Source organism: Vanellus vanellus (assembly GCF_965231255.1).
Source record: "Vanellus vanellus genome assembly, chromosome: 1".
Classification (NCBI taxonomy): domain Eukaryota; kingdom Metazoa; phylum Chordata; class Aves; order Charadriiformes; family Charadriidae; genus Vanellus; species Vanellus vanellus.
The window spans coordinates 94,860,045-94,887,972 of record NC_138905.1 but is presented as its reverse complement, the minus strand read 5'-3'; the positions used below and the strand labels follow the sequence as shown (position 1 = coordinate 94,887,972).

At 39.2% G+C, this 27,928-nt stretch overlaps 1 protein-coding gene across 1 annotated transcript in view; it reads right to left on the bottom strand.

The window, feature by feature from the left end:
- Window positions 1–27,928, bottom strand: part of NME7 (NME/NM23 family member 7) — a 94,242-nt gene that overhangs the window by 32,072 nt on the left and 34,242 nt on the right. Inside the window, exons 7-10 of the mRNA XM_082481450.1 lie at window positions 25,632–25,737; window positions 11,789–11,853; window positions 9,820–9,888; window positions 5,677–5,778 (exon numbers count right to left, since the gene is read on the bottom strand). Coding sequence (XP_082337576.1) covers window positions 5,677–5,778; window positions 9,820–9,888; window positions 11,789–11,853; window positions 25,632–25,737 — 342 coding nt within the window. The remainder of the gene's footprint in view (window positions 1–5,676; window positions 5,779–9,819; window positions 9,889–11,788; window positions 11,854–25,631; window positions 25,738–27,928) is intronic.

Below are 27,928 nucleotides of genomic sequence, written 5' to 3'. Positions count from 1 at the left end.
CCCCTGCCCATGTACAGAGGGGTGACACAGAACAAGGTAGGAGAAGCCCTGAACCCACCGAGACTTTGGGCTTTATGAATCAGCAACGTCAGCTCAGCCAAAGGGGGCTGCTCTAGAGGGAAGAATCTCTCTCCACAGACACTTACTCAGTCAAAAATTACCGTGTCCCCCAAGAAAGAGACCTTAGCACTATCTAGAACACATTTTCATTAAACCTGCAGAGGCTGATGTGGAAATTAAAAACTGAAAGGGCACAGTCAGATGACTGACCCTAAATAACATCTAAGCAATTCAATTATGTCTTTCCCATTGCAGGCTTAGACAGCAGGATATCGTAACTGCTATCGATCGATCTGTTTGCTACTCTAGCTGATAATGGTCTGGCACTGAATGAAAATGTTTATTATTATTACATGACTCAGGCTATCTGAGCAGATAATCAATTATAGGAAAATCTTCTTCATCAAAAAATTACATTAATAAATCTTATTTCTCTTGAAACACATTATGTATTTCACTTGTCAACACTCTGACCAAGGCTCACTAGGCTATAGAGAGAATCCACACTGAAACAGCTATGAAGGTATTACCAGAAAATGAATGCTTCAGAGCTCAAAAAATAGTTTTTTGTATTTCTTTATATCTTCCACTGAACTATTTTTTTATGTGATGCAATATGAAAATGTCATGCTGCTAATGTAGTTCTAGGAATTAATGTGAAAATTCTGGGCCTGAAATGCAGGTATTTTTCAGTGCTAGAGATTCACAGGAGGTCTACACAAACAAAAATCTTACAGCAACCAGCAACGGTGCTCTTTGGCGTTATCCCTATTTAACTGTATGTGATAACTGAGGCAGAAACATATTGAACTTTTTGTCCAAGGTCACACAGTGAGGTCAGGAACGGGAGCAAAAGCAGACTCCAACTCTTTCAGTTCACTGCTTTGTTTTAACCCATCTCATCTCCCCTTTCGCTCTTTGGTGTTGATGCAAAAGTACAGAAGACTGTTAATACACTGTTACCCTTAAAATTGCAAATCCCCATGTAAAAAGAATGCAGGTTAGGATCTAAAGCACATATACAAAAATCCCTTTTCAGCCCACTGGGTGCAGAAATATTGCAGCACATCCCATCACTTTAATAATATCTCACAGCAGAAGGTACTTGAGTCACTTTTAGTGTACTGCCAATCCTAACTAAAAGCTCTCTAAGACTACTAAAAGTTATGCAATCAACCAGGAACATGTAGTTGATGTAGACTCCTGGAATTACATGTTATAACCAATTTTTTCATTTTTGTATAAAGAAAGTTCAAAAGGTAAAAATAAAAAAAAATATAAGCAAGATATCTAACTTCTACAGTATTTTGAAAGTGTCTTATGAATACTAAATAATCACCTCAACAATTCCATGACAAAACATTACCATCAGCTATTTCAACATAGAAGCTACATGAACAAGATGTGAAAATCGAAGCTGTATCTTCAGACCTAAGTAATAACAAAAGGTCTCCAAGCACTCCAAAGGCCAAAAATACACAAACACCGATCAAATGAAACATCGATGTCAGTCAGGTCAAGTAGTGACAGGATTCCCTGACCACCATCCCCCTGTTCCGAGGTTTTTCTGTTGTAGCCTTTGCTTCCTGATCCATGTGAAACAATGTCAAATCAATGCAGAATAGGTTGCTATGTTTTTTCTTACTGCACTTAAAACACCTTTCTTGATAACACACTGTGCTGCATTTACCTCTATGCCTCCAAGCACTTTCATTTCTTTACAATGAAGAAGAAACAAATTCTTTTCTGTTGAACTTTGGTTGCAGTTAGCAACTGTCATGTCTAAGTAATAGTGTGTATTGAAAGTTCAAAAGGTCTGTGTTCTGTAGTAGTATGATTTAACTAACTTTTTAACTCCTTTCCTAGCTTTCTAGAGCAGTTACCTCTTTGCCACAGGAGTAATTTTTTTTCTCTCTATGTTAGAACTGCACCAGTAAAAACAGAGTGAAATAGCACCCAGCATAAAAAAAAAAAAAAAAAAAAAGTAATTTAACTATCTGCACTACAAGATTTGATAGTATATTTTAAAAAAGGACTTAATTGATTCAGACGACCATGGAAAAATCAGTGGAACTCAAAGTCATTTCAGAAATACCATTCTTATTTGAAATTTAGATATCTAAATAAGAGTGCTCAGCTGCTCAAAGTATCTCAATATCTCAAACCTCCTAGTTTTGGGTGCATAGCAGAGGCTGTGGGTGCTTCCCCTCCTTAAAAAAGCCACAGTCTTTTGTGGAATTCAGAGATCTTTTTTAAACAGCTCTTATTAACACTGTAATGAAAAATTATTTTCAAGATGGTGATCAGAATGGCTGCTGGCCTTTTATAGGGGTGCTGCAACAATAAGTAAAGCATAAATACCTCTTTATTATAGTAGATGTCTTCCATTTCTAAGCCCTACACATTAGCCACAGAGGCATTCCAGGACAGAGAGAATGAGGTGCAGACCGATACCAAGAGCAAGTCACACAAGTAGTCTGGGACCTGGCTGTGAGGAACAGCTAAGCTAGAGGTTGCAATCAGAAGACAAGCAAAACAAGCATCACACATCTGAAAGATTACAGAAAGGCCACAGATGAGACCACCAATGACACACAAAAAATCCAGCTGCACTCCAGGAGCTTAAGCCGAGTGTAATTAAAGATGCTGACAGCTGACCAAGAGTGCAGTGACCCAGCCAGCTACTCACTAGAAAAATGCCAGTGTACAAGAAGAATGCAAGCAGCGGCAGCAAGATCTACAGAAAAGCATTTCTCCTAGTGCATATACTATCCACCGGGGACAAATGTTCCACAAGCCTGCAATCTGTGACACTGAGCCCTTCAATCAGGTCACAGTAATTTTGAGAGTGAGCATGTCTAGCACAGCTCCTTACAGACAAGTATCTTTATATCCCACTGCCCACTTTCCAAATTGGACAGGCTGTTTGTACACTACTACAAAGACATTCAAAACAGGTTTTTGGTTAGTAGTCTTCCCTACTACCACACGAGAGGTTTTAATAAAGTATTTATAAGCTGGTTTATAATGAAGGCTATTTTTGGCAGAGAGCTTTACTGACCTGCAGTGCTAACAAAATATTACCCAGCTATAGAAAACAGCACAAAGTTCCATTTCATTTTTAGCATTGTACACTTGGTATAAATTGCTAGCTTATTAAAGTATAATCCTCAAAATGGAACAACTCTTAACTCTTTCTTCAGCCCTAAACATCAGGGACTTGGACAAAAGGAGATCTATTTCCAAACGACATCTAAGCTTGATTTGGGAAAATTTGTGTCATCTCTTTTTGGATGCCTTTTATTGATGTGTACCCAAACTGTCTCCCTGCAAACCCAAGAACAGACTGAAAGGGCTGTTAACATTCATACCCAGTTTAGATATCTGACTTGCCACAAAGTAATTCTTACATTTGCTATGCATCTAAGATGTAGTTAACAGCGCACATGATTGGGAAAGTTTCATTATAAGTCAAATGCCAACACCTTTACTCACTTCAAACAGCACCTTGCTTTGAGAGTAATCACAGTGATTTCAGGGGCACAACTTGCCAAATAGAGTACTATTTAACAGGAGCCAGTGACCCAATCAGGTATATTTTGTAGTAAATTTGCTCTTCACCTGTGTTTGTAAACAGGCTGCACACCCATCAGGATCTATCATATATAAACAAACAAACAAACAAGTTAGAGGGATTCAGATCTCTCAATGATAACACACTATTTGCATGACACTTAGATTTACTTTAACCACTAGAATATTAAGTCCATGGTATCTTCATGGTCTGTATATAACCTTGCTAGATAATGAAACTGCTGTTATGGTTTCTGCTACCACTATTTGAGAAGGATATTGTAACCGCAAAGTTCAGTTGTGAGCTTCTCCGGTAATTCTGTCTGGGAATGACAAAAGACCACCGAGATACCTCAGTCCCTTCTTCCTCAAGGACAAGCTACAAACGCTGACTGAAGAGACAGATAAATTTCAGGCAAAGATCACTCTTGAGAGCAGCTGTAGTTACTGTACATATGCTTTATGTGCCTGAAGAATCAATTAATTTGTGATTCTTATAGAAAACAGCAGACAGATATATACTACACTTCTGCCTGTCTCCCAAACATACCATTACTGTAACTGCTATGAAGGCAATATCCAAAGCTTACAGCTGTCTGCTTCCACTAGAAGCAGGCGGGTACTCATTTTCACTTCATAAGTCACACAGTTAACCATTGGCAAGGTAGGTTGCTAGCAAGAGATCTGGGAGATGGGAATTTAGTTCCCTCCTTTGCTGTTTTCTTGTGCTACCCAGAGAAGCCATCAGTTTATACATCCCTCAGTCAGTTCCTCAGCTTATCAACAGTTCCTTTGCTCACACACATGTTGTATGGCTATGACAAGGCTTTTCATGTGATGTAGTAAGGGAAAATAGTGACTTTCCCCTTGTATAGGTATACTTGTCTTTTAACAATCTAACGCAGCTGTGTTGCTTGCCAGCATATTTTGATTTTAATGTATCAGGCATTAAACAAGCAGAAACAGGAAAAGGCTAGAATAGGCCAAAATATAACAACTGCATCTTTGAGAGTTTTAAAGATCGGAAACTTTAAACACGGAATCTGAAACAAAACTGAAACCATCATATTGTGTACATTACTACTGATATATCATCCTGCAGTTAAAACTAAGTTAGATAAACAGGTTATGCTGTGCTTACAAGACGCTAACCCAGCAGAGAAACATTTCAATCTCACTAAGTAAAAGGAGAAAAAAGGGTTTGGATAATGCCTTTAACTTGTGCTTTCTGTAATAGAAACTCTGGATTTGGAGAAAAATACATCCTGAACAACTTGTTCTCCCCTTCCAGTATTAATTTGTGTGATTTTTTTTTCCATGGAAACTGGTAAACCCACTCAGTGTGCAACTAAAACATCAAAACATAACGAAAAAACCATAAAAATCCTGACCTCATTGCCTCCATCTTGATATTTCACCTCATGGCTCTGTATGGTACAGTAGCCTTGTTTAAGAAAAAACTGCAAACTTTTTGAGACAGCACTTATGCCTGTCTCCAAATTGCATACAGCACCACATATATCCTGTTAGTCACCTGAAGAAATGAAAAATAAAAGCTAGAAGCATTAGCATAGCTAACACGTACAAGAACTTTTATACCCTTTTTTGTTCGCTTCCTTCTAAAAAACAAAGGAACCAATCCTCCTTTTACAGTTTCACCCTAGGAGAATGCCACAGACTGCAGTGGACTAACATTTGATTTACAGTGGCATGCACAAGCAGTAACTATTCGTTCCAGGGCTCTGAAGTCTTGTGTTAGAATATTTATGAACCTTTAACAAAGATTTTTGCCTAGATAGCTTTCCTTTTGCATATCATCACAGTATTTTATCATCAAGTTTAGGTAAGATCAGAAGAGCTGCTAGGGAATTTGCAAATCAGTCCAGTAACACTAGCATTTCACCTCCATAATAAGGTAAGGCTTACATGTTCCCAAGGAATGCAGCAGGGACATGGCAGCCATACCACACCGCGATATTTGAATTCACATAGACAGCACATCAACTTTTTAAGTTTTCCTTTATCACTCAAGCAAGTACTTACAGGGTCAGAAGGACCACAGAAGTCTCTGAACACTTTTGGAGGCTCAGGTTGTATAATCTCCATTGCTATGCAAGGCCCCGAACACAATTCTGTAACCATCTCCTGGAAGAGAAGAGAGACAGAAACAAATGTGAGCTTCTTTGGGCACGAGCGAGGGTTTTATTCCTCCCCCAAACTAGACCCAAACTTACAGGACAGTAACAATTGAGAAATATTGGTGCATTTAGGAAAGGAAAGACATGAAATAAAGAGGTCATTAGTATTTGCAACAAAAGAAATGTTTTCTGTTTTGCTACTTGGTTTAGAAAGTGAAGATTGAGGTAAACTGGATATTCAGCTTCAAGAGGATACTGAATAGCATGCAACAGCATCTACAATACTTTAAATTCTTTTGCAGGTACATCCTTATTGATCTGGACTTGCATTTCACAGAAATATCCCATAATTTGTCAAACTAGACTGAATCAATGGAACACACTTTACTGGGTATAAGCCTGAAAAAAATCACACTATGTTCAGCCAGTGCCACAGGCAGCCATGTACTTTGCAATGTTCCCTACAGGGAGCACGGTACACAGCCTATATCTGTTTCCAAACATATACCCATTTGATGGCTTTAAGTCATTTAAGTCATTTAAGCCCAAAATGTCTCTTGGGCTTTTGGTTCTCACTGTCTTTTCCTCACATATTACTACAGAAGCTGAAACACACAAGCCAACAGAACAGAACTGAAAGGGGCCTGTGGCACAACCTGTTAGGGAAAGGGTCCTTGATCTGGCAACATTCTTGTGCTGTGCTGTTACCAGAATCTCAGTTACACTGAAATCATCTGCTTCCCTGGAGCTTCCTGGAGAGTAGACAGACATCATGAGTTCTGAGTGGGTGATGAAGATGGGTCTTAATTTTCACAAGCTTAAATTAAGTCTGGGCATTAGTGCCAAATTGGAGCTTGTTAATTAGAGGTATAGGTTTCACAGGCAGAAAGAACGTATTCTGATGTTCTAGTCTGACTTCCTTTTTTAAAACATGCCCTTATAACTGCATACTTGTCTAGAAATTTGGGCAGACAAGTTTTTAAAAAAATCAGGATAATTAAAACAATCAATACCAATGAGGAAAGGAGAAGACATTCACAGGAAATAAGGGAAGACAGGGAAGGACAAGCAAGTACTGCAACCACACCCACCAGCCACGGGCAGGGTCAAGGATGAGCCATGACAAAGAACAAGAGCATCCAGAGTGGGAAAAAAAGCAGTAGGAAAAGAAAGATTGAGTCCTTTTCTGCCTTTTATGAATTGTGATCACAGTATCACAGTATGCTAGGGATTGGAAGGGACCTCAAAAGATCATCTAGTCCAATCCCCCTGTCGGAGCAGGAACACCTAGATGAGGTTGCACAGGAAGGCGTCCAGGCGAGTTTTGAATGTCTCCAGAGAAGGAGACTCCACAACCTCCCTGGGCAGCCTGTTCCAGTGATGGAAACTAAATACACAAAGACTCCAAGTCAAGCAGTATTGTTCCAAAGAGTTGGTATCTTCATAACAGATTCCATGCTGAGAGCATGTGCTTAATCTCCCCACTCTGAAGCCAACAGGACTGAATTTTTGCCAAGTGCCTATATCTCCAACCTGATCCTAGGAAATGTATGTAGAAGTGTTCCTGAGAGGACATGAAAAGAGCGCAGACTAGTTTCATGCTCTACAACATAAATAAATATTTCAATTCCAAAAATTGTCATATCACCAACGGATCCTCTGTTAAGAACAGGTCAAAGGACAATATATTTCATTCTGTTAATAAACAGTGAATTACGACAAAGTCACTACACTGTACAAGTTCATTCAATTCGTTCATCTAAATAACTGTTAACAGGAAAGTGGAGAAAAAACAGGCTTTTAACTAGAGGTGAATCAACTCAATTGCTCCCTGCAAACTATGTTTTTTCTTGTTCCTCCCTTTACTGTTGTTTCTGTATCAGCACTGACATCCCACCAGCAACAACAAACAACGTGAGCAAAGTTACTCCTGACTCCTTCATTACAACACAAAACTGAGGACTGAAGACCAGCTGCCATCAGCTCCAGCACAGAGGCATGTGGTACTACGTGAGACAAGCTCGGTCTACCTTACACAGCCTCATCAAGTCCAGAGTTGAATTCAAATAGCAGATACTGTTTCTCTGGTAAGACCCCCAGTTACAGCTAAATCAGATTTTCTTTAGCAAATAGTTTATTCATCAAGTAACATGGCTTGTGGTCAACCAAAACCATTCCTGGAGCTGGATCAAGCTCAAGCATTTTTGATTAACAATGTGAATTCTGAGCTGACCCAAAATAATCTCCCTCCTTTCTTCCCCATTTTCTATTCTGGCTACAGTAGGAAATACAAAGCAAAACAGCCCAAAACCTAATCAATAGTATGCAAAATCCCATGCAGAAGATACCAACAAACCTAAAACTTTGGGCAGTTGTTCAGCTATCTCTTTTCAGGGAGAAATGCTTTATATGCAATGCCGAGCCTTTATCTGACTGACAAGGGGTAACCAGCAGAAATGGGAACACAGTTTTTGAAAAGGCTTTCTGGATGCCAAGGATCTTCTGTGCCAAGTTATTTTGGAATGATAAATAAAATTCAGATCAAAACAGACGGTTCTGAGTCACAGATATAAGAGGTCATATTCTTTCTTCAATGTCCTATTTCGCAACATACTTCTTCCTATTTGGCCTGCACTGACAATATCTATTGCTGTTCCCATATGTGCCTTCTCTGGATCCCTTTACCATCATGATTAGCTTTCCCATGTTTTCCTGTTTCACAGATATCCTGAGTGCACGGAGATATTAATTTCATTTCATTTCAACTGAGTGCATCCAGCACATATGGCTTGCAGGACAAAGCCCTAGATTCTCACTTTTTTTCAAATCCCATCTAAAATATATCTTTTTATTTACTTATTCTGTTTAAATGTCACCTTCCCTTCTGAGTAACTCTCCAACTGAATTATATAACTAAAATTTGCAATTTATTAGGGGGTCAGAGAGTGCACTAAAGAGCTGCAGAAGACAGTAGAAAATTTCCAGTTTGGTTCAAAGCAGAGACTTTTGCAGTACCATGGGAATCTTCGGGCTCTGAAATACTGGTTAGATATTACGATATTTGAATTCTGCCATGTACATACAAGTCCGCCTGTCCAATCTTCCCTTGGTCCTTGTCAAAAATGGTGTTATCAGAGGAGACTTTAAGAGTATTCCCCAATCTGAGTGAACTAACAGTACTGCTAACCTATTTAAAGACAAATCTACAAACCCTGTTGAAGTAAGTTGGACTAAACAATCATAAAGGGGGAAGAAACGAAAATAAAAATGTCATTATCAGAGTAACATTAGTAACTGTATGGAGTAATAATAGTAACTGTGTAGAAAACTTTTAATAATTTAACCATTTTAAAATTAAGGATAATTTACACACTACAGAGAATGGCAGTGAAGCTAAACTCATTATTATTTGTAAAATGAACCAAAATTCTCTGACAGAAGGTGATACAGAAATGCAAGTTCATCTTTTTGTATCCCCATTGTTCTATCTGCAGTTGGGAAGTTTTATGTGACAGTACAACAAGGCATAATAATACATAGAGTCTTAGACATCCACTGGGATTACAGCCTATCTTAAACTTCTTAAATTTTCTGAAGACCCACAAAAGTCAGATCAATAAATTTAAGAATAGCTGAAAATGTCATTAGGAACACATTCAAATACAGCAGCCCCATTGTAAACAAAATAATAAATATATATTCCGGTCCAAGCCACTATAGCAATATCAAATCAAATAAAGATACAGCTGTGACATTCCCATAGCTCTACAGCAATAAAATAACTTATCTGAGGAGGGTTTTTTTTCCACTCTGTTGTATTTTACAAATTCCTTGGCTGCACAATTTTCACAGAAGATTCTCCTTTCTTACAACATAGATAGCATAATTTTCAAGATGAGTTAGTTTATTTGAGAACAAACTACAACTGGTCAATACTAGGTTCCTAAAATATATCCTATCACACAATCCCAAAAGAGGAAAGGTGTGACCACTTCCCCGTTTAATCATATTTTATTTTTAAACAGATTCTTCTCAAACTTATGCTTACCACGTATTCAGCGACGACACCTTTGTAAATCTCATAAAATTCTTCCACATTTGCACGCTCCATGTTGAACTAAGAAAACAAAAATGTTAGCCAGTCTGCCTTAAACAACAACAACAAAAAATAGACAGACACCCCTTCTTAAACTGCAAACATTCAGAATACTCTTTAAGTTTTGCTAGGTAAATGGAATGGCTTTACAGCTGCTATATGAAGTTTGTCAGCAGCTTAGCCAATGACACCACAGGCAATGGCACACAGTATCTTCTTCAACCTTAAAAGTAGACGATGTAGTGTTGGCTGATGCCACTAAGATACGCAAGAGGATCTGTTTGTTGCCTAGTAAAGGAAAGGGACTATTCTTCATTTGTGGTGTGGATTTGAGTCACAGGGGCACAAGCAGAAATACAGGCTCGGCAGAGAATGGATCAAGCAGCCCTGAGGAGAAGGACCTCGGGATGCTGATTGATGAGTGCCATTGTAGGGACGGACACAACACTGAACATCAAGTTGCAGCAATCGTACTTTATTTTACAAGCAGTGCTCTTTTATATCCTTTTACCCAGATGCTTATCTATGCATATACTCTACCATTCTACTTTTCCCAATCCGTTCTCGCATCACACACCAGCCAGCCAGTGCTGTTCATGCTCTGGTCAAAGCCAGGATGTTTGCCACCCTTATCTTGTTTGCTTCAGCTCTTCTCAGGACTCTCCTAGTCTCTTCAAGGATACACGGGTATCTGCTCAAGGTCAATGTTAAACTTGCGTTCTGATCCCTCGGACCAGCCGAGGTCTCCCACAGATGAGAAGTTCAACATGAGCCAGCAATGCGCGATCGCTGCCCAGAAGGCCAACCACATCCTGGGCTGCATCAGAAGAAGTGAGGACAGCAGGTCAAAGGAGGTGATTCTGCCCCTCTACTCCGCTCTCGTGACACCACACCTGGAGTACTGCATCCAGCTCTGGAGCCCGCAACATAAGAAGGACATGGACCTGTTGGAGTGGGTCCACAGGAGGGCCACAAAGATGATCAGAGGGCTGATCAGCCTCTCCTACAAAGACAGGCTGAGAGAGTTGGGGTTGTTCAGCCTGGAGAAGAGAAGGCTCCTTATTGTGGCATTCCAGTACATAAAGGGGGCCTACAGGTGAGCTGGGGAAGGACTTTTTACTAGGGCATGTAGCAATAGGATGGGGGGTAATGGCTTCAAACTGGTAGAAGGTACATTTAGATTAGATATGAGGAAGAAATTTTTCACTCTCAGAGTGGTGAACTGGAACAGGTTGCCCAGACAAGTTGCGGAAGCTCCATCCCTGGAGGTGCTTAGGGCCAGCTTTGAGCAACCTGGTCTAGTGGGAGGTGTCTCTGTCTATGGCAGGGGGGTTGGAACTCGATGATCTTCAAGGTTCCTTTCAACCTAAACCATTCTATGATTCTGTGTTTTCAGATCTTGAGACTTTCACAAAAATCAAAGGGCAGAGCTTACAGGACTAGTCTTGGGAACAATCTCTGTGCCAACTTCCTTTAACTGCTGAGTGTGATCAGGGTGTCAAAATCCTTTAAGTATCTTTTAAAACATTCCTCTAAATTCATACTAAATATATATTTTACAAAATTACGCAAGGATATTAACAATCATTTCTCTAACGTTAGCTAGCACATTTTGTAAAGATATCTCAAATTACTCCAGGAGAGACTGCTATCATTATCCCCCTTGTAACTATAGGGAAACTGAGATACAGAGAGGTAAAGTGTCTTGGCTCAAGGTCACCCAGCAACGAGAAACAGATCAGCTAATCAATCAAATAATAAAACACAAATATCACAAGGACAATGCTGATCCCAAAACATTGCTACAGAGTCTGCACAAGGGTTTTATATTGCAGGAAGACACCTGTGCTTTGCTGTGAAGAGCATACAGCACTTCCCCAACTTCTGTTTATCAGAAAAACATACACAAAAGGAAACCTACCATCTGCAAAGCTGAGACCTGAAATCCTTCACTGATGATGGCTTTTATAATCTTTCCAGCTAGCCCTGAAGAAACACACAAAAGATAGTACTCAACTTTAGAAAGCACAATTTACAACTGGAATGTATTTATGCCAATATACCACTGATTTCAAATTAAAAAAAAAAAAAAACCAGTGTTTGTGTAATAGTGTGAGAGGAAGCAGAGAGCAGGGCTGAGTTCACATACTCCATGTTTTATCTAAAGTGACATGCTATTGGTTTCAAATAACTAAATTCCATGCAGCTGTTGAAAAGAATCTCTGCCAAAAAAAAAGGTAATTAATGAAGCCTTTGCTTTTCTCAAATAAACTGCAAAACACCCAGTTGCTGTATTTTAATGAAGTTCCATTGGCAATACTGATGCTTAGACAGTAACTAATTCAGGGCGCAGGCTGCCTATTTTGCTGGTTTTATACAGTGTTCACCAGAGTGGGGGTACTACTTTAAGCTAGAAGCAATGCAGGATGATAATAAATATTGCCAATAAACCAGCACAAAAGTTCATGTCTTCTATGGGAAAAACACACTAGTGCAAAATAACCTACTGCTTGTGAGGTTATAACTCACAAATATGTTATTGCTGATCTTCCTGCTTTATTGTCTCCAGAATGCATCCTCAAAGACTGAATGATATTGTAAAACAAACCACTAAACTTCAGAGAACAAGAACCACTTATTTTCCACTGACTGTGTATTTTAGATTTGACTGTGCTTACAAGATCAGGCCATTTTGAAGACTGTCAGCCAAGCACAGTACTCTGTGTAAGTGAATTTCATAGAATCACCATTTTTATACAAAGTAAATGCCTGTCTTCTAGTATAATTTACTATGAGAAACTACAATTTTCCTGACATTTATTCAGAACAGAATTAACCACAGAAGAATACCCTGTAATGTATGACAACGGCAGGATTTGACTTCTGGTCATTAAATAGTTTTATTAACTAATGTTTAAAATTGCAAGAATTTTTAGCCCTGCATAAATTGAGATGAGAATAAAACAAAGCTAGTATCTAGGTTCCAGCATGCTCAAGACCTGAATTGTACACAGTCTGCTAATAACGGTGGCATAGGATTGGTGAGCTTCCTCCTATATTAAAAGAACAATGGAAACTCTGAGTAAATGAGATGGATAGTTAGAGGGCTTTCAAAAATTGTATTTATAAATGAAAATGAAAAAAGCTCTCCCTGAAGTATCCCCTAGTGTATTTTCTCATTAAGGTTTATGTAGAAAAACTTTCCCCACATAAAACAGCGCACACTTCTTCCAAAAATCTTTTTATTAAATTACTGGATGGAAAACCTGATGTTTTGATACATACTTGGGCCACACAGCTCTTTGAGCTTACAGAATATAGAAACAAGTGGAGGCAGGTGCAGTTCCTGTCCCACTATACTGTTACACTACGGCTCACTAGCACTGATAGAAGTTTCCTTATAATACTCCTGTGAAATCAGGAAAATATATTTCCCCTTTTTTTCAAGGCGCAAAAAAAAATAATTGCAGCAGCAAAACGAAGGGACTTTGATAGGTTTGCTCAGAAAATGCAAGACCATGTCAGAGAGAGAAACCAGACCTCTAATTCCTTTTCTTCCCCACGCTGCTGGGAAGGCCAAGCAGCTCAGACACTTCCACACACTGGTTCCAGTGAGGCAGCCAGCCTACAGTCTTGACTTTAGAGATGAATTGCCAGTTTATAAGGAGATTAAGTGACCGGTTGGGGATCATTCAGGAAATAAATCAATGAACAAATAATCTGTGACACAGCATAAACGTTTTCTCATCCTCGATCTTCAGAGCCAACACTCCAATCAGTCACAGCCACGGCTTCACCAAAATCGAAGATGAAGAAAGGGCAGTGGCAGACAAGTGGCAGCCGCCATTTGCAGGGACAAGGCTACCTTAGTACGAGAAAGCTGCTTTGCATGACAGATCTCCGTTTTACACTCCGTCAGCCAAGAACAGGCCACTCGCATAGGCTTTCACAGTCAGCAAGCACCTAATTAAAATACTTATCAGGTATAAGGTTCTGGGGTACTATGGAGATCTGCTTTTTGCAGAACTTTTGTCCTCAGCAGTTTTATGCCTGTAAGCAAAATCCACGTTTTAGAGAAACAAAGGGGGAACTCAAATATTCAGGTTTCTGGGTTGTTTCTCTACTGAAGTAATTAAGATTTTTCTTCTCTGTAGAGAGAAGACAGGCTCCTTTAATGATAGAAATCAAAGTAGGAATGTATTTTGCATAAAGGTCTTTAATACAAGGTTCGTTTAATAGTTAACTGTGATAAATCTATCAAGATTTTCGTCTACATTGTATTTCTGAGTTCATTCTTGCTCATCAGAGCAACAGAGAACCTTGTTGCTCCAGACAGATTGCCCACGACTGCAACACTCAAAAGGCTTAGCCAAAGGAATTATTGTCACAATTGTACACAGACAGACATCTTGCCAAAAAAAAAATCAAAGTGCCTTGAGGAAGGGGCATGGGATTTCATTTACGTTTGCAAAGCTGGATGTTAGCTCCACTTCCCAGATGTGGGAATTGAGGCACCGGAGGATGAGTGAGTTGCCAGTGGCAGAGCAGATCTACAAATCCAGTGATTTGGCCTCCCTTGTCCCAGTTTAGGCAATACATGTATCACTTCTCCTAGGGACACTTTCCTTTCAAACTCTACCTGAACCAAAATAGAAACAAAAAGCTTGGAGGCAATCCCCAAGCAACAGAAGAGTGAAAGCTCAAGTCTCAGCTTGGGATCTGTTTCAGACTCTCAGCCAGTTGCATGACTGAACTGGGACATGTCCTCTCCTTTGTGGGCAGATAAGGCTGAGGAAAAGAAGAATTAATTAGATAGAGTGCTATTTCAGCAGCTTTCAACAATTTGTTTTCAACTTAAAAATCCAGATCTGTAGTGAAAAAAACAGCTTTTTAAAGACCCTTCAAATAGGGCCAGTGCCTGTTTAAAATGTGATTACAGTAAGAACCCAAATCAAAGCTGCAAATTAGGCACCCGTTATGGTGAATTTTCAGTCACAAAGCACAAAAGAATCACAAGCATTACTAAATACAACTGGGGAAATTTAATACTCATCGTAACAAATATGAAAGTGAGAGAGAGCATGTACATGCTTTATGTCTCCTAGGCAGCATTATGTTACTACACACCTAATAGAGGACAGATAATCTTCCAACATGTTTTAATCAGATAAAATGATAAGGCACCAAGACCTCCTCAGTTATATTGATCTTCACCAATTTATTGCTTTAGAACACGGTATTTGAAAATTGTACTTCATTAAGAAGCAGAAAGCAGCAGGGAAGACATCAGACTGAAAAATATTACAACTGTTTGCAGAATTATGGATTGGAATAAAACAAAACAGTTCATGAAAGTCACTTTTAACCTAACAGCACTTTAATTAATGGGACGTAACTGCTGTGTTACCAGGACCTGCCAGTCCCAGTGCACTATGAACGATCAGCCCTATGATTAGGGCTGTTACATTTTCTTCCCTGTGTTCTTGGCCTGTTTCCTGATTCAACCATTCCACCATTAAAAGCTCATGAGGCAAGACAGCAGACTGCCTTCAAAGCAAGTCAAAAACTAGCTTCCTCATCTCAACCTCTATATGTCATTTTTTTAATACCCTCCCAATAATTAAAAATAATTCCTCTGGAACAACAGGTTTTTGACAGGAATACACAAACTGCTATGACTGATCAGATCAATGATCCACCTAATCCAGTAACATATTTCTAGAAGTAACCGGTACCAGATGCTTAGAGTAGCCCTAACTATTAGTAGTAATTTCATTTCATGTCTACTTTTTACATTTTAAAAAACAATTTTTCTTCACAGTATAATGAAATTATTTGATTCCTTACTGCCAAGTGTTAAAGGTCCTGTCCCAAAACTCCAGAGAACCATGATCAGGCTTGAGTCAGAGCAAAGTCCTTTTTGAATTCCAAAAGAGGAAGAACTGGGACTCAGAGCTGGGCGCTCCTGCAATGTATTTCAGTTGAAGTTCTCACTAATCTTTGGTTCAGACAACATTGCAAAACACTGTGCAGTAGGAAGCTGACAGATGTCCTTCTTGGAAAGTGCGCTGCTTCTGATCAGTTAGTCAACCTACCCCCTGAAGAACAAGGTTTTTATCTATCTCTTCTCTTTTGCTTTTTCTACTTAGAAATAATGCAACTCTAGGTATTCTTACTATGCAACATAAACACACCATTTCTAGACTCCCCCAAAATTTGTCCATAGTGATAATCTGCAGTTATTGATCTCCCAGCCTTGCTGTGTACTGTATGAAAAAAGATATCCTGTCATTTTTGTATTTGTACTCTGGAGCACCAAGAAGTGAGTCACAGAGGGCCAGAGGGTCTCCGGAGTGACACACACTGCGCCAACAGAAAGGAGAAGCACAGATCAAAAGCTACCCAGCCAAACCATGAGGGGGGGAAAAAGGACAAATAGATGCGGACATAAAGAGGAACATGTAAGGAAATGTTGAGAGAATATTATTCATAGTGATAGAATCCAAGATTTTCCATCTTTCACCATTTCTCTCTAGGCATTGTATTAAAGGAGAACCTCAATAAGTTTGAAGGGCAGCTTTACAGATATTTATGGAGAACTCTATCGACGCTGCAGCACTGCTGAAAATCTTTACAGACACTATTAATTTGAAAATACTAAAAGGGTGAAGACAAAAGATATCACCACTGCTTTACTGGAGAACAGAAGTCGGCATTTTGCTAGCACAAGAAAAATTATGCATACAGACAGTAAATCTTAGGGGACCTTGAAAACAAAATGGCCAACTGCTCAATGCGACTCAGAACAGAAACCAACAGAAAGATTCAAAAGGGGTGAAAGGTTCAAAGGCTTAATCCCAGCTGCAACTTTCCAAACCACTATGAATGAGGCAAGACCACACTTGTGAATGCCAGTCAGGGCATTAAGACACAAAATGATGAAAATCTGTAGGTAAAACATGTATTCTGAGAATTCTTGCATGGGAACAGATGGGAAGAGTCACACTTAAAATTCAGATTCAAAAACCCATGCAGAAATTCAAGTCAAAGATCACAGCCAGGCTACAGAAAGTATCCAGCAATTTGGCTGCACAGCACATGCCATTTGATAAGAGAATTTAAGGAAGAAAGAAGGATTAAGAAGGAAAGATCAATACGTCTGCAACAATTACACTGAACTCAAACTGATGGTTGTATATTTACAAAAAAAAGAAGCAGAAAGGCTTAGGTTTCTGTCTTACTGTCTTTCTTTGTTCTTGTGTTAAGAGAAAGCTTAAAAAGAAATAGCAAGTTTTTTTTCTTTTCATTTCTTTCTTTCAAGATATTCATTATTTTGTACTCAGCACATCCACTCTGACTTTTTTTCACTTGAGAAGATTATTGTCAATCACTCTGCTGAGGAGAATGTTTCTATGGCTATAATAATTTTCATTTACTTTTGTTTCTTTCTTGAGTGTGAACAAAATTAAACATACTTTAGTTGAGGCTGTACCATTGGTTTGCAGGATGGCATTCAGTATTATAATACATACCATTCATATGCTTACTATTATTTCTTTCTTTTTTCTAGTTATCCCTACTGAACACTGTGCACAGGACTTTTCATGAACGGCTACAGTTAGAGAGGCGAAGTGGTTAAAATTATGTCTTGTAGTGTGTATTAGCCCATAATTATAAACAATAATTTTAATCTACTATCGCACTGTCAATTAACTTAACTCTGGAGGTTAAAACCCTCAGGAGATCCCCTATAATCTGCTCCAGCCTTTCCTAATTTTATAGTCCGCTTCCTGTGGAAGGTTTGCCAACACACTCTCATAGATCAATAGTAAATATACTGTATGCTCTATCATTTATTTTCAACTTGGCAAAATACTATCACATATTCCTACATTCTGTGTCTTCACTCTTTTCAGACCCAATACCTTGCTTTTCTCCTTATGCTCTAATTTGATCTGGCCTAAGGATGAGTGACAAGACTTCGCTTGTAAAGTCCCTTTCATTTGACGTGCTCACATCCAGTTCAGTGTTCAGGAAAACATTTAAAGCTATGCAGATGCTCACACTGCACAGACCTAAATTACTTCACTAAAAGAAAATTTCAGTTTCCTAACAGCAAGGGACTTTGACAAAGGCACTGATATTCAAGTGAATTAGACTATCTGGCTCTGGTTTATGTTCCTTTATGAAAGTATACTTAAAGAATTCAGAGATCAGCAAAGCATATTTTCCTTCAAAAAAGACATGCTGGTAAATGTCCATCATATCATCACTACTTAAGTGGTTTAGATGAAATCATAGACTCTCGATTCATCAGTTTCCTTGGTAGGAAAGAAGTTTCATTAGCCTGAAATTCCCTGGAACATTCTTAGAATTAACTTTTCTCTAACCCTTTTAAGAATGAAAATCCCAAACTACAGTAATAAACATTCATTCCTAATGTCTTTTTTTTTTTTTTTTAATGTTAACACCATCGTTATTGCACAGAGACAATTTTCAGTGACAGGAGCACCACTGATATAAGTCTACTGAACACTATTGTGAAACACTTTCCAGTAGTAGGAGAATACTTATAAGCTTCAGCAAAGATTGGCTATGCCATTTGATCTGTTGTTTTTTTTTTTTTTCTCTGAAGTATACCTCCTCCTCTTCTTCCAATCTCAAACTGTCAGAAAGGATTTCCAGATTCAGTTCACCTCCCCCTCTACCTTAATCAATTCAAATGTAAAATATATTTTTCATACTTCAAAAAAAATGTATGTCACTTCCCCACTAGCCACTGAAATCCAAAGTCAGTCTAAGTTGGGAACCCAATACCAAGCTGCTAAAACTTTATGCAGGAAATAATCAAGAAACAACATTAGATCGGTTTCAAAACCAAACATCCCAAGCAAGGAATATCCACCATTACAACTACAGCAAAGAATTAAAAACACAGATGTAAGTGGATGGACCACTGTTCTCATGGAAGCTAAATTTTTTCCTAAAAAATGGTGGTAAAGTGGTAAAGTAGGTTGCTATCATTTTAATCACTTTTTCCTACCATCTCTAAAGAGAAAAAAAAACCAAACAAATAAACAAACAAGCAAAAAAAAAAAAAAAAAACAGCACCACCAGACACTTCAACAACGTATATATACTATATTCAAGGAAAACATAAGAAACAAAGCGTATTCAATTTTGCATAAATACATCTTCTGTCTGGGCAAATCTGTCTGAAAAAAAAACACCTGCATCTGAAAGCATAGTGCTTTACTAGGTAGTTTTCACATGATTGCAGCACTAAGACTGCCATATTGCATGTAAGAATATCCAGAGGTCACACCTCAAATGATCCATCGTACTTCTTTGAAGCACCTGCAAAGATTTGTGTTCATCCCACTTTTCTTTTTCCATTTCCAGATTCTATTGTCAAGTAGTTCCTTCCAGGATTCTAATTAAGTGTATCAAGACTACCACTGATGTCCCTTTGCAATCAACCTTGTAGACAATACACAAAGAAAAGTTCTGCCTACGATAAGGTGAAGTCTGAAGCCTCTGCACTTCACCTTTCTATTATGCATACTTATCACAGACAGAAGATATACTTTCAGATTACTTATGAGAAAATGGCTTTCCCCATTTTTTTCTCAAGTATGAGAAAACAGCATTCTGAGAAAACTACTTCTAAGTTTCCTGAAAATAAAAATAATGCGTTAATCAAACTTAGGTCTAAAAACCCAGGGTGAAAAAAAATAAAAATTCCAGTTTGTTTACAATTTTAAAAAATTTTATCTAATTAATACAAATCATCTTGATAAAAAACAATAATATAGATACCTAGTCCTGACAATGACAACTTTGCACCTCTTCTATCCCATCCTCTTTTTCTTTTCTAGCTTATTTCTTTTCCTAACTACATACATGTAACTATACTTAGCATGCTACGGAGGTCAACTGGACATTTTCACAGTGATGCCTTTTCTCTTTCAAAGAGTAACAATTCCTGTCAGGAACAGCTATTCAGTTTTTTGCAGTCAGACATATAATTACTGAAAAGCTGGATTTTAGTTCTTCTCTCCCCACTCTCTCTTGTAAAGTAATCATTTGAGATCCTACATAAGTATAACCCGTTTCTGTACCTGCTTGAGACTGAACTGCTATCCTTGGTATTCTTTTTGTCAAAGTTAGGTTTGTCTCTGGAGCAAGGAACTATTATCTCAATTAAAATTTTTTTTAAGTCTTCGTATAAATAAGGAAATACAATTCTTATGGTTACCTGTCATGCTGCATTTTGTTAATCAGTATAAAGGTCTATGAATTTCTAAAGCAGTCCAGTTGGCATTAAGTTAAGATAGGAGCGCACTCTAAGATTTATCATCCACTCAAAACAGGTCTAAAACCACATTTCCACATAACATCTTTTCCACTTGCAAAGAACCCACTCCTGATCCTTCTGTTTTGTATGAGCCTGAAATTTTAGTTGAGGAATAATGTGGAAGACAGCACTCTAACTTACTATTATTTTTTTATTATTATTACAAAGAGGGGTAAGGGTTTACTTACCAGCAATGTTAGAACAAAATCTCAAGCGTAACACATACTAGGAGAACAAATCTGTCTGGGTAGCCAGTCTCTCATCTAGGAGCCCTCAAGACCATAGAGGCTTCCTTACATCTAGGCAGGCCTTTCAGTTTGCATCAGGTCCAATTAATTCCTGACCAGCAGTTTCGCTTTTCAAGTTCGTTGCACAGTTCTAGCCCCATATTTGGTTTTGGCAAAACTTTGACGTTTGGAAAACCCATGTCTCAGCTTGGGAGTGCAGAAAAGGAGGGCAGGATTTCAAACCTCAAGCTCTGTGCTGTAACCTAAGTACAAAATGTGAAATATAACACACTTCTGACCTCAGACTTTATAGCCTGATCATCACTATTTTAATCATTTTTTCCCTGCTCATTTTTCAAAGGAATTAAGTAAAAGCCACATCAAAGAAGCTTTAAACCAGTCATGAAATACCAAATTCTAATTCCTACAGCAAACATGACTAAACTGTTACACATAAATACATGAAAGTTAATCCAGCCCCGTGATCTATAAGGTGCTATTTCTACCCACAAAACAGTCGAGTCATAACTGTCCTCAGGGCATTAAACTGAAGTTCATCCATTTTGGTGCATTTACAATTTTGGCTTCTGAGCACTACTGCTAATACTTCCAGATCTAATAACATGAGGGGAACTACAAAAAGAGAATGTCTAAATGATTGCAACTTGTGACTTTGCATCTGAACTATAAGAAGCTCCAAGTACAAGAAGCAAGTGGGTTACAGAACACAGATCCACACTAAAAATCTCCAATTATTAAACAATTTAGCCGTACAATCCTAATCAACACACTGAGGAGCTGTGCTTACAAGTTACCATCCTTTTTGACTGAAAACTAGTCTCAGGAGAAGAAAAGGAGGAGGCTAAAAGACACTGAAAAGCGTGGCAGATTCTAGAGGGGTCAAACCACATCATGTCTCCCTGACACACCCCTGGTCAGGTCTAGTCTACATGGAGTCGCATCAGGTTGCTTTTGCATTCTTTCTGTTCCAAATAAAGAGGAACTGGACTGCTCTGGCAAACCCTCTTCAGAGTTAAAATACAACCACCTCGCCACTGCCAACTTTCCAGCCAGCCAGGGAAGTGCTCCATCTCCACCGGGAGGAGCCGCTAGAGAATTAGCTAAAGCTATCTAGTTTGGAGTGCCGAGCTACACTGGCTTCAGTGGCCTCCCCAGCTGTTTTCCCATCTCTGGTCATCCACAGAAGATGTTACGCTGACACCAGACTGACAAAATAGCTATTGCTGTACTTCTTTAAGAGGCATGTATGATACACATTCCTAGAGGGCCAGTGATACCACACCTCCGACATTACCAGCACCCTTGACAGCTGAAGTTAAACTTCACGTAACTCCCCCGACACCCTTTATCAGGCCCCAGGGTTCCTCTGCAGCCTGGCAGACATTTGCAGTACTCTCGCCTACGGGACTTATCAGGTGTGTGAGCTCTGCGCCAGGTCCTGCTGCAGGTGGTCAGGCTGTGCTGCTGCGGCTGCCTAGCAACAGATGTTTCTGCATGCCCGTCAGGAGAGGGTCAGCAAGGCCAGAGATAAAACCAACAGTGATTTTCCACCGCTTTGTCGCTGGATAGGAACCCTATAAACCCTCTACGGTAATCAAAGTCAGTTTCTAAGAAAGGACCCCATCTGAGAATTAACCAGCGTAAACTAGAGATTAGACCCAGCCTTTTGACAGCCAGGTAAGCTCGCTGAGAAGCTTCCTAGCTTACAGCTGTGGTTAAAGCAAACCATCTTCCAGGATGGAAAAATCTTTGATTTTTCCTTCTAAGAATCAGTTATGCAGCAGACTCTGGAGGAAAAAGAAACACTGGGAAAAGGACCAGAAAGCAGAATTCAAATCACGAATTTGGTCAAATGTTTCTGCAGAAATAACGACTAAAGCTTCGTATAAGCTCAAGCATGTAAGTGAAACTTCACATAATTGTACATGTGTAATGAGCATGGTAATTAGATAATCAAGTTCAAAGCCTCAGCAGTGCACAGGAAATGGCAAAGAGATTTATTTTTAGATACTCAATACTGAAAATTTGTGGAGCACAAATCAAATTTGCAATGCATAAGAGACTCTGCTGCTTTGACCCACATAAATTCCCCACCATGCATCCACCAAACCCCCTTCTCACACTGACGGCCACAAAGGATTTCCTTTTCTCTCCAGCTGCCATGTTTCTACTTACATCCTCCCCTCCAGAAGCAGCAGGGTAGCCAGCCACGGCTAGAAGCGCTGCTGCTGGGGGTAAGCAGGTTGCTTATTTTTAAGACCACGCAGTCTCCTACATGCAATTCTGCCAAAAAGGGCAGCTCACTAGTTGCTACAGCACCTACTTCAACTGAGATACAGGAGATGTTGCTGGCATAACCAGAATGTCTCAGGTATCACTGAACACAGTTGCTAACAGCCGTTAAAAGGAAGATGAGATGAGCAGAGCCTCCCCACTCTGTCGCATATCCCTGAGCCCAAATAGGTCAGCCCTTCCTTTCTCAAACTTTCTGCCTACAGATGCACAATCCCACGGAGCCAACCTGCTCCGCTGCCACGTCTCTGCTCTCTAAACCCTAAAGCCAAGCTTCTCCATTCTTGTCTGCAGCTGGGAGTTCTCCTGAGTAGATTGTTTGGTCCCCCCCAAAACCCCTTCAGCATGCTATTCCCTGACTCCAAAACACTCTGCACGGGGAAGGAGGAATGGTGGGATTTTTGTAGAGACAGCCTGACACTGGATACACAGCAGGCTCAAAACTTTAAAAGTTTTAAAATCTACAGGAGGCAAAAGCTATGTTCCTTCAACTTTAAAACAGGCAGTTTAAAAGTCATTTCAGAATGAAGATATCCAAAAACTGCTGCAAAGCTACGGCACAGCTCTGTATTCTGTTTTGCATGGTTCTTCCAACTGCGACAATGCAAAGTGCTTTATAAGAAGACCAAGCGTACCAAAAAGGATGCCACTCAGTGATATTTTGTTGTTACCCACAAAAATATGCTGAAGAAGAATACGAGAAAGACTAAGGAAGACAGAAGAGGACAGGCTAAGAAAGCCAAATCCTCTCCCCTGCAACACTCCTGGCCCATTGGGCTGATGTTGGAGAGTTTGTGCAGCCCTTGTGAAGAAGGATTCACCTTGCCTCACGCAACTGGACTGGTTCCAGCTTGCAGTAATATGAAGCCACAGCAGTGCTCTCAGCCAAAGACGGAGGCTACCGCCCAGCCACAGCAACTCTTCCCTTCCCTAAGGCCAACTTCATGTCAGAAGCCAGGCTTCCGCAAAGTTTTACAAGACCACCTCAGTCTCATAATCTTTTTAAGAGATGCAGCACCTGTGGCTTTAGAAACATTCAAAGTAACATTGGAGAGAACAGGTAGGAACAACAGAGCTTAGTAAGGTAAAAGCATAGCCAGTCCCTGAATTCCATCATTCTTGATATTAATTTAAAACTGACAAAACCTTTTGCTGACTTAGAAAGAAAACTCAGTTTTGATTTCTTCAGTCTGTTGAGGGTAGTAATCAAAGCTGTATGGACAGAGAACGCTCACACAAGGTACATCTGTCTTTCAAATTTTAGTTGCTGTTTGGCAGCCATGGTCTGCCTTTTCACCCCTCTGTGGTGTGAGAAAAAGGACTAACTAGTACATATTAAGTTCAACTTTAGTCCAGTCTTTGTAGCTCTCACATTGCAGAGCTGGGTGTGCACTTACATTTTCTGTTTATCTGTACCATACCTCTTTCTCTGTCACAACCCCCAGCTCCCCCAGATACACTCCCAGAGGGGAGTGCAAACTGGGCATGAATTTGTCCTTTGGTGATTCAGAAAAATTCTGAGACGTTCAAGAAAAAAAAAGAGAAAGTAACAGACAGGACACTATGAAATCTACAGGAATGAAGAGGATTAAAAGTAGGAAGGGACAACCTGAGCTCACTAAGAGAGAGTCTGAGCCCCCATATGTAATCTTAAGTATAGGGAAGTATAATTGTATCTTAAGTATAGGGAAGCATAGCCCAAGCCACCCACTTCGCTATTTTCACAAACAAATTAAGGACCTTAACTATCCTGCCATGGAAAAGTTCGTCCTCTGCAAACATGTAGCTAGGTAAGATCATAGTCCCAGCTGCTGCTCATATTTCTGTACAAGGAACGTCACTGTCTTTGCTGCACGGCAGACTTATCAGTAGCAGATACTATGCAAGGCCTCAAAGAGATAACAGGCATATTATCAGCAGTGAGCACGAGACTCTTTCTTGTGAAAGCCATTATTTTTTTTTTCAGCAAGCTCTCCAGACATCCCACTTGAGGCATGAAAGGCCTGGAAACTGCTATGGCCATTTCTGCTGTTTCCATTTCAGCTATCCACAGTGAAGTGATTAAAATGTTGCAGTGCGCCCTGCACCTTACTAAGAAAAATCTCAATGCTCCCTCACGGAAATATTTATTGTGCAGTCAAGAATACTGTTGCACTGCCAGAGCCAAAATATTTTACTGTACTCACTGCTCCTACACACGGTCCTGGTATCTAAGCACAGGACACAAAAGTGAGATTATTTTTGCAAGGTAAGAGTTTGGCATGAAACATTTGCAATACTCACGTGGTGAGTTCACAGGGCATACTCCAGAAATCATCACAGAGTCCAACAAATGCTTTGGCTCACTTTCATACAGTAAATAAGCATTTTCTACTTTCCATCCCCACTGCATTCAGCAGAACAAAATTTATATCAGCACAAATCTCCTGTTGTGAGTAGTTTTAACATAACGTGTGAGTGGAAGGCCCTGCAATATGGCCAGGTGTCCTGCTTTCACTCTGATGTGAGGATGCCAACCTCCAGCAGATGAGGGTGGTGGGCAGACAGGAGCAAGGACACAGTAAGCTGTCACAGCAAGATTCATCAAATCTCATGTATGTTTTTATCGTGCTTCTTTTTTTCACCTCTTATTTCTTATTCTGAAATTAACACGTATCCACATGGAAAGCACACGACCCACTCTTCATGGAACTGAACTGCAGAAATACTAAAGACGTATGAAAGACAACATATTTGCATACTTTTGCGTGTACTGTGAAATGCATCCTGTGCTCCCGCAGTCTCATTCCCCCAAAAAAGAGCACAGGAACGATCATGGATACAATTCAGCACACATTGCTTTCACCTCCACTATCTGTGTTGCTTACCTTCATTAACTGCATGAGGCTTAATAATGCAACAAGTACAGTTTGTGAATTTTGCACTGTTGACGGGTCCACGACCTCCACTGGAAGGAAAGAACAACTCCAGCTCCTGAAAACAATTGTAATTGAATACATTTTAGTTTGATCAAGCTGCGTAGATCAGCTTTTATCATAAGTAACAACATCTGAAGTATCCATAGTCACAGAAGATAAACCTTAATTATAGATTTTTGTGCTACAAATACTTTTCCCCTATAATATTCTCTTAAATATATCTTTCTCTTTCTGGCACCATTGCTACAATAATAAAACCATGATTTGAATATTTCTTGCAATGTCTTTCTTTTTACTTCCACAACACAATCCATTTCCATTCAGAGCATTCAAAATGCTGCTGCCACAATCATTTAGCAGAGGTGTTCCCAGCTTTCTGAATTCTCTCTCTCTGTCTTTCTCAAATTCACTCCCATATACGCATATTTTATCTTCCCCCTTTTCACATCATCTTTTCCACTATATGAGCAAAAATACAACTACCAACCATTTCTCAGTATGCTTTCTTTCCATAAACTGAGCTCCACCCCATTTGTTTACAACTTTTTTCTTTTGTCTTAAACAACTAAACTTTGTCTAGAATTGTTGACTCACTCATCCTTATTGATCCTATTTTATTTTTTTTAATCGTACTGAATTGAAGCTAATTAACTCAATTGCTCTGATTTCTGGGATGAATCAAAAGAACCTCTTTGCCTCTGATCGCTTCCTTTCTTCCCACCATCACTATTCAGGTATCATATAGCTTGGGTCTTTGACCATACTGGGGTGAGCTTGATATTTTTTTCACTGTTTACTGCCAGCTTCACACTTTTTCCATACCATTTATTCACATTATACAATCTGCCAGTAAACATTAGTCAAACGCTTGAAACACAGATTCCATTCCAGACCTATTGGTCAAATTCAGTAAAGGAATTGAGGTATTTCTCTTTAAGGGAAATAACAATATCCTGGAGATAATACTGCTGAATCTACCTGATTTATTCCTATGTAATAGAAGCAATGCCATTTCCTGGAATTGTCTCATTTAATTTACTAGCTTAATTCAGATAAAATAGACTTAGCTATCTCCCAGTCTTTAACTCATGGCACGCTGACGATTCCTGTAATCCTTACTTGAACAATCATACAATTCAAAATAATGGGTCTTTCAATAGAAGGGAAAATGTTTTTTGTTCTTCTCCTAGCATATGATCCACATTTTAAGTGGGCATATCTGAGACAAAAGGGTTCTTTTCTTACATCCTCCTAGTGACAAAATGCTGCATGCTTCAAAGACCTTGTCCCACTCTGTTAGTTAATGTTTACCCTAAAAGAAGCAGCCAGGAAAAGGCAGCAAAATATTTGCAATATTTAACCCTTTGTTTTATTCATTAAAAATCATAAAAGGAAAATAACTAAATAATGCTGAAGGACTAGGACAATGAAATGCTAATGTAAAACCAAGTGAAGCCTTACAAAGAAAATTCTTTTCTTTTCCCTTTATTCCTGATTTACAGAAATTCCAAAATTTGGCCCACAGAGACATCAGCTTAAAGTATACCAGAGGCATGCTTTCACTTGTCATTTAAGCTCCAAAAGAACAATTCAGTCTTCCACTCTAACTGTTCAGTTTACAATACATTCATCAGATGTGATTGGGACTTTAGTTTTCCTTCAGAAGAGTTCATTTAGATCCCTTTATCTTATATTTCTTTCTTTTCAGCAAACCTCTGCAAGGTGCGGCCAACTAGTTTCCATGGCAACTGCTATACAGCCATATAATACTGGGCCTACTAAATTAAAATAGGCACAGGGGTATTAAATTCACAGTTTTGGTTGAGTTATTGAAGATTGCTATCAGTAACAAAAGATGCACACACCTGCAAAAGTTTAGCAAAATAATCCCACAGTCATAAAAATACTGCAGATAAACGGGGCCTTCAAACAGCATTTCAAAAATAATGAAATGTAAAAAGAACAACAAACTTAAGCCAAAGCACGTACTTATGCTTCTAATCAAAATTTTATGCTAATAGATACTCCTTCCTACACTCTCGGTTCAAAAGCTGGCACAGTTGTCATGGCAGCACACAGGAACAAAGAGAAACTTTCACCCTTATATATGAAGATGTCTAGCTACTTATCCAGAACTACAAAGACTTTTCTGACTAAAATTCTCCTTCATCAGAAAAGATCAGTTTCATCCAAACTACTGCTGACTATGAAACATCTTCATCAAGTTTGCCAGCAGAAAAAGTATT